Source organism: Oncorhynchus keta, unplaced genomic scaffold, assembly GCF_023373465.1.
Source record: "Oncorhynchus keta strain PuntledgeMale-10-30-2019 unplaced genomic scaffold, Oket_V2 Un_contig_2368_pilon_pilon, whole genome shotgun sequence".
Taxonomy (NCBI): Eukaryota; Metazoa; Chordata; class Actinopteri; order Salmoniformes; family Salmonidae; genus Oncorhynchus; species Oncorhynchus keta.
The window spans coordinates 76165-87656 of NW_026283516.1; the positions used below are offsets into that span (position 1 = coordinate 76165).

Below are 11492 nucleotides of genomic sequence, written 5' to 3' on the forward strand. Positions count from 1 at the left end.
AGCAGCTCCTCTTCCTGGGGTCCACACAAAATGACATTAGAACTACTCAGACAGAACTACATAATCAAATTACAGGTAGCCTACGTGCCACATCTCCCATTTTTAACCAGGTTTGCTGTTCACTTGAGCAAGATGAGATGGAACGGAGTTCCTTGCAATAATGGCTCTATATATATCACTGTAGGCTTAATGGTCCCACCTTAACAGAATAAAATCCACCAATCCAGGTAGGAGGGAAACTAACAGTCTTGACCAAGACCAACGCCTGTAGAAACTGGTCCTCCTCGGAGCTGTGCACAGATGCCAGGTTTGCGCCAAGGTACTTCGACAACGTTGGGTACAGACACCAGTTGATCACCAAGGGACACACAGTACCGCTAGAGAAGAAAGTATTTATTTAACAAGGCAAGTCAATTAAGAAAAGTATTATCTACAGTAACAGCCAAGCAGTAGATGGGAACAAAGACATTTCATGTATTAGTCAGTCAGCCTTGCTGAGAATTTGTCTTCTGGACTCTCAACCAAATATTGACCATCGCAACTAATTCCTTTTAAAACTCTTAAAGATACTAGTTCATCTCAGTCTTAAGCCGTGTCCGGTGGGTTCCACTATACAGGAGGCACGACTCCACATTAAATATTCAAAATGTATAGAAAATTCCCATCTTAAAGGGAAGTTCAGTATTTCACATCAGTCATGTGTTGCAGTTTAAGAAAGTATCACCTTTAAGGTGTCAAAGAGCTCATTTCAACTACACTTCCCCTTCAAATACACATTAGATGGTAAGGGTGATACCTCTGCTTCAGGCCAGCTCCTCGTAGTCTTTACAAACATTAAACAGATTGATCCATATTTGGTCCAACCGGAAGGACACAAGTCTTCTTCTATCAATGCATCTGTAAGGAGAAGTTACATGTGGCTTTAAAGTCTAGTGGAGAAAGAGCTACAAAACACAGCTACAATATTATTTATAGATCAGTCAGTCACCTCTGCTACAATAAATATACAGAACGAGTCAAGAAAAGTAGACTCTTACTTGCATCTCCCAGAGCAAAGGCAGCACTGAGAAGCAGAAGACTGGTCAACATGGTCATGGAGTCTACTGAGAGAAACAGAGTGAATCCATCAAAACCAGATTCAACTCCACATACAGTAGATTAGAACAGGAATATGTCTGCTTTCCTAAATGCCAACCTATTCCCTGAACAGGGCTGAGGAGAATTTCTGGGCAGGTATTTCTCTCCACTCAGACAGAAGTAATAAAGTTATAATTCCCAAATGTAGAAATGTCATTCAGGTTTGGTTATGGCCAAATCTGTCAGAAAACAAGCATTATGATTGAACACAGTTATATTCTGCTTCTTTTATTATCCAACAAAAATAAAAGCAAAGTACAAAATGCTGGTGGCTTGTAACACCAGTAGGGAAGGCTTAGTGGCTTGTAACACCAGTAGGGAAGGCTTAGTGGCTTGTAACACCAGCAGGTAAGGCTCAGTGGCTTGTAACACCAGCAGGTAAGGTGAAATGGCCACCAGGAAAGGCTGTGATAACATGTGGTGCTGGAGGAATACACCACAGTTCAATATTAGACCTATTAATTAATGAAGCAAGGTCTAAGGACATTCCACTGCAAAAGCTTGCTCGTAGATGCCATGGTTCAATAAGGTACCTGCTAGCAGCATGGGGTCCCACCTCTGAAGAGCCATCCATAATACACTAGATGGTTCTGATAAAGCACCATTTACAGCACTGAGCAGTGATCAATAACTACATCTAGTTTAGACAAGGCCCATCCAAATATGGCAGCCAATGTTTTGTTCTGGCTTTGCACATCCATGTTTCCCCTACTTCCAGTCTGGCCCAGCATGGTGCCCATATTGTGAGGGTGATTAGCTAGACAGCTGCACACAACATGGAATCCATTCAAAGTTGATGGGGGGGATAAAGTAATAACAGCCTTTCATAGTTTGTTCACTGAGACACAGTGCAACAGGCAACCAATCAGAACAGTCTACAGGATTATAGATGTAAGACACATTCTGCTGGCAGGAACCATCATTATACCATGTCTCATCTCACAAGCTGTAACACTTCCCTTCCAGTTAAATTAAAGGTCTAATACTGGGCCAGATGCACCATAACAATACACATGCTAGGATGAACAGGATATTATGCCACAATGCAGGGAATTAAAACCCTAGAACAGTTACAATAGCAGGAACTTACTTTAGCCAATTAACAACAGGAACAATAAAGGAACTGGGACACCACAAATGCTGAACAAACCCAAGCAGAACAAGCTGCTTATATACCAGAAGAATGGAAGAGGAATTGGTGATTAGCAGAGTGAGTTCAGGTGTGGTGAGTTAGCAGGAAAGGGGCGTGTCCAGAGGGTAATTGGGAGTTCAATTATGCCCACTGAATGCATTTTTTAATGATCATATACAAATAGTTGTTTTGCAGGACGATACCTTGGTGCAGACCATGATGATACCTTGGTGCAGACCATGATGATAACTTGGTGCAGACCATGATGATAACTTGGTGCAGACCATGATGATAACTTGGTGCAGACCATGATGATAACTTGGTGCAGACCATGATGATAACTTGGTGCAGACCATGATGATAACTTGGTGCAGACCATGATGATAACTTGGTGCAGACCATGATGATAACTTGGTGCAGACCATGATAATACCTTGGCGCAGACCATGATGATAACTTGGCGCAGCCCATGATGATAACTTGGTGCAGACCATTATGATACCTTGGCGCAGACCGTGGTGATACCTTGGTGCAGACCGTGGTGATACCTTGGTGCAGACCATAGTAATACCTTGGTGCAGACCATGATGATACCTTGGTGCAGACCATGATGATACCTTGGTGCAGACCATGGTGATACCTTGGTGCAGACCATGGTGATACCTTGGTGCAGACCATGATTATACCTTGGTGCAGACCATGATGATACCTTGGTGCAGACCATTATAATACCTTGGTGCAGACCATGATGATACCTTGGTGCAGACCATGGTGATACCTTCGCACGGAACATGATGATACCTTGGTGCAGACCATGATGATACCTTGGTGCAGACCATTATAATACCTTGGTGCAGACCATGATGATACCTTGGTGCAGACCATGGTGATACCTTGGTGCAGACCATGGTGATACCTTCGCACGGAACATGATGATACCTTGGTGCAGACCATGATGATACCTTGGCACTGAACATGATGATACCTTGGTGCAGACCATGATGATACCTTGGTGCAGACCATGATGAAAGCTGAAGGTCTGGAGGAGAGAGAGTGAAAGTAGAACCAGGGTTTGTTGTTGGGAGAGAGGTAATGGAGAGGGGAGAGGTTTGGTGAGGACATGAGGAAGGGAGAGATGAGGAAGGGAGAGAGGAGGAAGGGAGAGAGGAAGAAGGGAGAGAGGAGAGGTTAGGGGAAGACGGGATGAGGGGAGAGAGGAATATGAGAGAGGAGAGGATGAGTGGAGAGAGGTATATGGGAGAGGAGAGGTGAGGAGAGGATGAGGGGAGAGAGGAATATGGGAGAGGTGAGGAAAGGAGGAGGGGAGAGAGGTATATGAGAGAGGAGAGGTAGGTGAGAAAAAGAGAGGAGGAAAGATAATGGATCAAGGTGTTAAAGGGATGTTGTGCGGTTTTGGCAATTTAGCCCTCTTTCATTAGTTTTGAAGGAAGTTTTGAAATGAACTACTATAGCTTCAACACAATTTCTAACTATGGGAGCAGATGCCAAAGACTTCCAGTCATTGCGCTGACGCTAGTTAGCGATCGCTGGAAAAACTACCTTCAAAGTCCTTCAAATGGCATGCAGAGACAAAATCTGACTCTGGGAAAGAAGAAAAGGGTTTTAATTTGCCAAAATATTGCAATATCCCTTTAAGGAGGAAATAGCACCGGTTCCAATCCAAGTGCCATTTATCAAACTCCAGGCGGTGCAATGGTCAGATGACGTGAAAATAGAGCTCTTTAGTCATGATCTTCAGTGGTGGTTTTGGTGTGGAAAAACAGAAGCATTTGCAGAGAAGTACCTCATACCTACAGTAAAATATGGTTCTGCATCTTTAACGTTATGAAGGTGTTCTGGTTCTGTGGTCCTTTTTCAGTTCAACGGCATCATAAACTTTACCAGGTACCAGGTCATTATAGTTCCAAAAAAACTAGTTATCTCTGCTGACGTTGGCCTCAAGTGGATCTTCAAGCAAGACAAAAACCCGAGCACACATCAAAATCCACAATGAAATGGTTAAATGACCACAAAAACAATATGTTGCAATGTCCATCACAGAAAGGCCTGTATTAGGCCTGAAAATTATTTTCCCCAAATGAGAAACTCACACTCTGCAAATATATTCCAGTTTGGCTCTACAAAAAAAGAGGATTAATGTGCTTCATTTTTAAGAAGGTAATTGGCCTCTTTAGTTGTAATACAAACCTTATCAAAACATATGGGGTGGTCGCCTAGTGGTTAGAGCATTGGACTAGTAACCAAAAGGTTGCAAGATTGAATTCCCGAGCTAACGAGGTACAAATCTGTCATTCTGCCCCTGAACAAGGCAGTTAACCCACTGTTCCTCTGCCGTCATTGAAAATAAGAATTTGTTCTTAACTGACTTGCCTAGTTAAATAAAGGTCAAATAAAAAAAAATACAGGCCTATGGGCTCAGCTACATGAGGTGTGGCACTATGATTTGAAATAGTGGCCAAAGAAAAGGTATGCACAGTTTCTTGAATTACACTGGGCATCATGCAGAAATAATAATATATAATTCACAAGTTATAGAGTAATATTGTCATCCATCAGACTATTCTTGATTTAATCTTGTCTTTACATGTACTAAATGTGTGAAAATTGTTTTGATTTAGAATTGTCAATTATCATGCATCTGTCTGGAAACAGGGGCCATAATGTATTATTACAGCTCAGGTGAATTTAGATTTTGGCTAGATGGGAGCAGTGTAGGTGCAAAGTTTTACGCTGATCCAATGAACCATTTCATTTCTGTTGAAAATGTTGTATCAACAGTGCCCAAATGTGCCTAACTGGTCAGTATATACATTTTCAATTAGATAACTGTACACTCTCCTCAAACAATAGCATGGCATTTTTTCACTGTAACAGCTACTGTAAATTGGACAGTGTAGTTTGAGTAACAACAAGTTAAGATTTATGCCCGAATAAGACATGTCTATGTCCTGGGAAATGTTCTTGTTACTTACGACCTCTCGCTAATCACATTAGCGCACGTTAGGTTAACTGAATTGGAGAATTTAGTGTGTGTGTGTGTGTGTGTGTGTGTGTGTGTGTGTGTGTGTGTGTGTGTGTGTGTGTGTGTGTGTGTGTGTGTGTGTGTGTGTGTGTGTGTGCGCACTCGTGCTTGTGTGAGATCCTAGACCCATTAAATCCTCACCACTATTCCACTACGTGGCCCAATCTGATCCTACAGCAGGCCGGCAGCCTGGGAGAACGGGACACTATCGTTCATCACACCTTGTAACACTTTTACAGTAATCATTTCAAATTCCTAACATTAATGAAGTCTACCCCCAACTTTTCGAACATTCTGTTAAAAATCGCGCAACATTTCAGCGTCCTGCTACTCATGCCAGGAATATAGTATATGCATATGATTAGTATGTGTGGATAGAAACACTCTGACGTTTCTACAACTGGTTAAATCACGTCTGTGACTATAACATAACGTGTTTCATCGAAAAGCGCAAGAACAACTGATCACCAAACTCTGGAAAATATATCAATGCGCCACTTGCATGTATTGTCTATTGGAAAGCAAATTACATGGGGCTGAGATTGCAAGTCCTACAGCTTCCACACGATGTCGCCAGTTTTGTCAATTGCCTGGGCTTTGTTTCTTGGTCAAACGAGTGAGAGAGAGCACATTCCTTCCGGTCTCCGACAGGATGTTTTGGATGAGAAATTTCTGAACATGATTCCAAGACGTGGAGCTATTGAATACACATCGCCACGTGATCAATTTGATAAATTATTAAAGTTTACTAATACCTAAAGTTGGATTACAAAAGTATTTCGAAGTGTTTTGTGAAAGTTTATCGTCAACTTTTTTAATTAAAAAAAATTACGTTGTGTTTTAAAACGGTGTTTTTTCCTGGATCACACACTCTTCATAGATCGATATTTAGGGTATATATGGAACGATTTAATTTAGTTTCGGCTCAATAGGTAATTTGGAGCCCGAGCAGCGACCTTAATTGGTGCTGATAATCCACATTTTCCGGGAGTTGCTACAGGGTCCCTGAATGAGCTATCGGACACAAACATTGGGGTCCATCTTTATGGGCCGAGGCAGTTTTAATGCACCTAGTCTTGTGACTCTGGGACTTTTCTAAATGTCGTCATTTTCGTAATGGTCAAAATGAATTGCAAATGTACGAGGCTGTTTCTCAATCTGAGAATGTTCTAGAGCCACATAACTCATCATGCGCTATCGACTTGAGCTCTATAACAGTTTTCTAAATTTTCAGAGCTCTAGGTGTGACTGTTCTTTGATAGTTTGAACAAAGGTAACTATTGCAGGCTCTGTGTGTATCAGAGCCCCACACTGTCACTCCATCCTTGCTGTGTGTGTGTGTGTGTGTGTGTGTGTGTGTGTGTGTGTGTGTGTGTGTGTGTGTGTGTGTGTGTGTGTGTGTGTGTGTGTGTGTGTGTTGTGTGTGTGTGTGTGTGTGAGCTTTTCTTTGACATCCGTTTGGAGAATGCGACCTGCCCAAATGCATAGTGTACAATTTCTAATACAACATTTACTCACGTAAAGATGAAGAGCATGCACTTTATTTTAAAGGATGATATAATGCATGAAGCAAAAAAGGGAATGATTTGGTGAAATGTGATGATGTAGACTCAGTAAAGGGGTCTTTCAACCCTCTGTGGTCTGGAATAATTCTTCAGACTCAGAGTAGCATGGTTCTGATTACTGACTCTGAACTCCTGTATATATTGGAATTACATTGTGATGTCTTTGGAGGACCACAGCTGCCATAATTAGAATTAAATTAGAAAAGTTGAAGAGATGTCATGACAGAGGGACACAGGAAGAAGAGAGATCATGACACTGAAATCATTGGAGATTCTTGTAAAGAAAGCATAAAGAGTGCCAATGTAGGAATCAAGAGTAGTGATGTATTGGAGTTTAAAGTGGTGATGGTGTTGGATGAGACCACAGGGCCTTATTTCCACTTGGTGGAACAGTTGATTGGAGCAGTGCCTGGTGGAGTGTCAGTACCGGGATCTTCTGTCCAGAACTGTTCACACACCAACAGTAACCTACCAGAAAGAGACATGTTAGTAACCTGTTAAATATATAATATTTACACATTTTACTGTAACATGTTGAATTGTCACGTTCAACTCAATTGGAGCACTTATGGTGTGTGTGTGTGTGTCTCTGTGTGTGTGTGTTTTAACCTGTAGAGCCTGAACATTGCTCAGGGGTGTATTGTCCATCGTTGTCACACGTGGGGACGTAGACTCCAGGCCTGACTTTTTTCAAAGCATTTTCTCTAGCAATCTCACAGGGGGTCTTGGGTCGTATCATACCATCTAAACACATAGATAACATTCTTTATAACGATGACATTACATAGTATAACATACATTGCTGGACAAACATCCTGGAAGATCTGGCTGCATCTGGAATCTTGGGTTGCGTCCCCTATGGGCCCCTGTTCCCCTATGGGCCCCTGTTCACCTATGGGCCCCTGTTCCACTTTGGGCCCTGGTCAGGAGACTGCATCCTATATGGGACCCTGTTCCCCGAAGGGCCCTGGTCAGGAGACTGCATCCTATATAGGACCCTGTTCCCCGAAGGGCCCAGGTCAGGAGACTGCATCCTATATGGGACCCTGTTCCGCGAAGGGCCCTGGTCAGGAGAAGTGCCCTATACGGAATAGAAAGCCATTTCAGATGTACATTTCTGAAATATTCAGTTGTTGCTTCACTACTTCAGAGATCTTCACTGGGTCTCTCCCTCTGTCCTGCCTGTGAGTTAAATTCTCCCTCCTCTCCTTTTTAAGGACACGTCCAGTCAGAACCCTCCCTCTGGAACCCCGCACGGAGAGTTGGAGGTTCGAAATGGCGGCGAGTAGTAAAGAAAAAAATTCAGGAAATTCAGAAATAGTTGGTGAAGCAACAGCTGTGCTGGAATGACAACAATATGGCTGTCAATTCTGATGGTATGGTGGAGGATGAGGTTTAATGACCTGAATGGTCGGAAGTGGAAAAACACAGGAAGAAGAGAGATCATGACACAGAAAGAAGAGAGATAATGACACAGGAAGAAGAGATAATAATACCGTAAGAAAAGAGATAATGACACAGAAAGAAGAGATAATAATACCGTAAGAAAAGAGATAATGACACAGGAAGAAGAGAGATCATGATACAGAAAGACAGGAAGAAGAGAGATCATGATACAGAAATCAGTTTAGCATCTTGTCAAGAAAGCATAAAGAGGTCCCATTTAGGAAGCAAGAGTAGTGATGTGTTGGAGTTTAAAGTGGTGATAGTGTTGGATGAGACCACAGGGCCTCACTTACTCTGGGTGGAACATATGATTGGACCAGTGCCTGGTGGAGTCTCAGTACCCGGGATATACTGTCCAGAACTGGTCACACACCAACAGTAACCTACCAGAAAGACATGTTAAGTTAATTAGAGATCGGGCTACTTTTTTCAAAATTCTGTTAAAAATCACGCAACATTTCAACGTCCTGCTACTCATGCCAGGAATATAGTATATTCATATGATTAGTATGTGTGCATAGAAAACACTCTGAAGTTTCTAGAACTGGTTCAATGGTGTCTGTGACTATAACAGAACGAGTTGCGTGGTCAAAATCGCAAGATAACCTGATCACAAAATCGACAAAGAAAAATCAAACCTCCAGTCTCGGTATTGTCTATGGCTTTAAATAAATGATGGGACTGAGCTTGCAATTCCTACAGCTTCCACACGGTGTCGCCAGTGTTGTGATTACCAGGGCCCTTTATCCTTGGTCAGATTAGTCAATGGCACATCCTGTCTTCAGGTGCGCAGCTGGAAAAAATATCCGTGAGGAAATGGACTTTGAAAACTAAAGTTGGATTTTGAAAACTTCTAGCTATTGAATACAGATCGCTCCGTGATCAATTTGATCGTTTATTAACGTTTAGTAATACCTAAAGTTGGATTACAGAAGTAGTTTGAAGTGTTTTGTCAACGTTTATAGCCAACTTTTTTAATTAAAAAAAATAACGTTGCGTTTAAAAACAGTGTTTTTCCTGGATCTGACGGTCTTCATAAATGGACATTTTGGGTATACAAGGACCGATTTAATCGAAAAAAAGACCCAATTGTGATGTTTATGGGACATATAGGAGTGCCAACAAAGAAGCTTGTCAAAGGTAATGAATTTTTTTATATTTTATTTCTGCGTTTTGTGTAGCGCCAGCTACGCAAATTATTTTGTTTACGTCCCCTTCGTGTATTTCGGGGGGTTGCATGCTATCAGATAATAGCTTCTCATGCTTTCGCCGAAAAGCATTTTATAAATCTGACATGTTGGCTAGCTTCACAACGAGTGTAGCTTTAATTGAGTACCCTGCATGTGTGTTTTAATGAAAGCTTGAGTTTTATCGAGAACTATTACTTGTCACTCTGAAATTTCCCCCGATGTTGATCCCTGTACAAAGACTGCAGCCATATTAATAACCTGTTAAATATATAATATTTACACATTTTACTGTGACATATTGAACTATTATTATTATATTATTATTATTATATTATTATATATTATTATTATTATTATATTATTATTATTATATAACTGTCACGTTCAACTGAATTGGAGCATTTATAGTGTGTGTGTTTTAACCTGTAGAGCCCCAACATTGCTCAGGGGTGTATTGTCCAGCGGCGTCACACGTGGGGATGTAGGCTCCAACTTGGCCACGTGGCACGGAATCTCTAGCATCCTCACATGGGGTCTTGGGTCGTATCGCACCATCTGGACACACAGGCAACATACATTGTAATGTGGACATAACATAAAAATGATGGATATACATTCTGGAATCATGGACTGTGTTCTATAAGGGACCCTGTTCCCCTTTGGGCCCTGGTCAGAGACTGCATCCTATATAGGACCCTGTTCCCGAAGGGCCCTGGTCAGGAGACTGCATCCTATATGGGACCCTGTCCCCGAAGGGCCCTGGTCAGGAGACTGCATCCTATATAGGACCCTGTTCCCGAAGGGCCCTGGTCAGGACACTGCATCCTATATTGGACCATGTTCCCTTTGGGCCCTGGTCAGGAGACTGAATCCTATATAGGACCATGTTCCCGAAGGGCCCTGGTCAGGAGACTGAACTATATTGACCATGTTCCCTTTGGGCCCTGGTCAGGAGACTGCATCCTATATGGGACCATGTTCCCGAAGGGCCCTGGTCAGGAGACTGCATCCTATATGGGACCCTGTTCCCGAAGGGCCCTGGTCAGGAGACTGCATCCTATAACCTTCATTTCTCCAGTGTCAAGGTTGATAATGGCAGACCTCTCAGAAGGTGTCCCATGGAGAACCGATAATGAATAGAGACACATTTCCAAATCACACCTGTGTATTAACACCTACGAGTGTGTGTGAATTAGGTGTGGTATGTTTAATTAAGATGTTGGTGAGTTGGTGTGAGGTATGTCCCGCTTACATCCCATAGCAAAAGCCGTGCTGACAAGCAGAATGATGGTCAATATCGCCATGGTGATAGTCTCCTGAGAGAGAGAAAGAGAGATTAGTTGAGCATTTTAAAGCATCTGGAATGGCTGTGGGTACTAGAGGAGAGGTTAAGGAAATCCACTATTAGGTACAAAACTGAAATAACAGCCAAAGTTATTGTTTTATTCTTGTACGGAACCCAATGATTTATGAGAACTTACTTGATAGGTTGATGTCCTCTGTGTAATTTGTGTCTTGTTTGACACATCACCTACACACTTTATTAGAATACTTGTGAAATGCACAGTTATTTTTGGTAACACTTTTTTCTCTCATACTCCAACCCCATTGGATGCATTGAACGGATGTGGGTGGAGCAATGTCTACATAGAGGTGCAGGTTGTGAACACTGAAAGCTCTGACGAAGGCTTTGAGGCTGATACGTACAGCTTTAGAGCAGTGAGACTAGCAAGAACAGTGTTCTTCATATTACTCAACTGTAACCATGCACCTGCAACAAAGATAGCTCAGATGTGAGAGTGCCTCTTGAATCCTAGTCCAAGTACGCTCTAAAAATGTGGGGTTCAACTGGAGTTCTAAAGTTCTGTTCTTTAAAACCATACAGTTCTTGGAACTGAAAATGGCCCTTAAAAGGTTCTTCTAAGAACCCCGTAGAAGGTGGGGGTCATCAAGGAACCTCCTTAGCTGGTGGGGGTTCT

General features: G+C 42.2%; 1 protein-coding gene and 1 long non-coding RNA gene across 2 annotated transcripts in view; both read right to left on the minus strand.

Annotated features, from left to right (window-relative positions):
* Positions 1-10817, minus strand: part of LOC118380237 (saxiphilin-like) — a 29217-nt gene extending 18400 nt beyond the window's left edge. The window contains exons 1-4 of the mRNA XM_052505411.1: positions 10766-10817; positions 9937-10068; positions 8617-8706; positions 7487-7621 (exon numbers count right to left, since the gene is read on the minus strand). Of these exons, the coding sequence (XP_052361371.1) occupies positions 7487-7621; positions 8617-8706; positions 9937-10068; positions 10766-10817 (409 nt within the window). The remainder of the gene's footprint in view (positions 1-7486; positions 7622-8616; positions 8707-9936; positions 10069-10765) is intronic.
* On the minus strand, positions 227-2246 carry LOC127921819 (uncharacterized). The gene is made up of 4 exons (XR_008109693.1): positions 2228-2246; positions 1038-1103; positions 797-897; positions 227-377 (listed from the first exon to the last, which is right to left on the minus strand). It is a non-coding gene; the product is annotated as an uncharacterized LOC127921819 (long non-coding RNA).
* Positions 10818-11492: the final 675 nt, after the last annotated feature.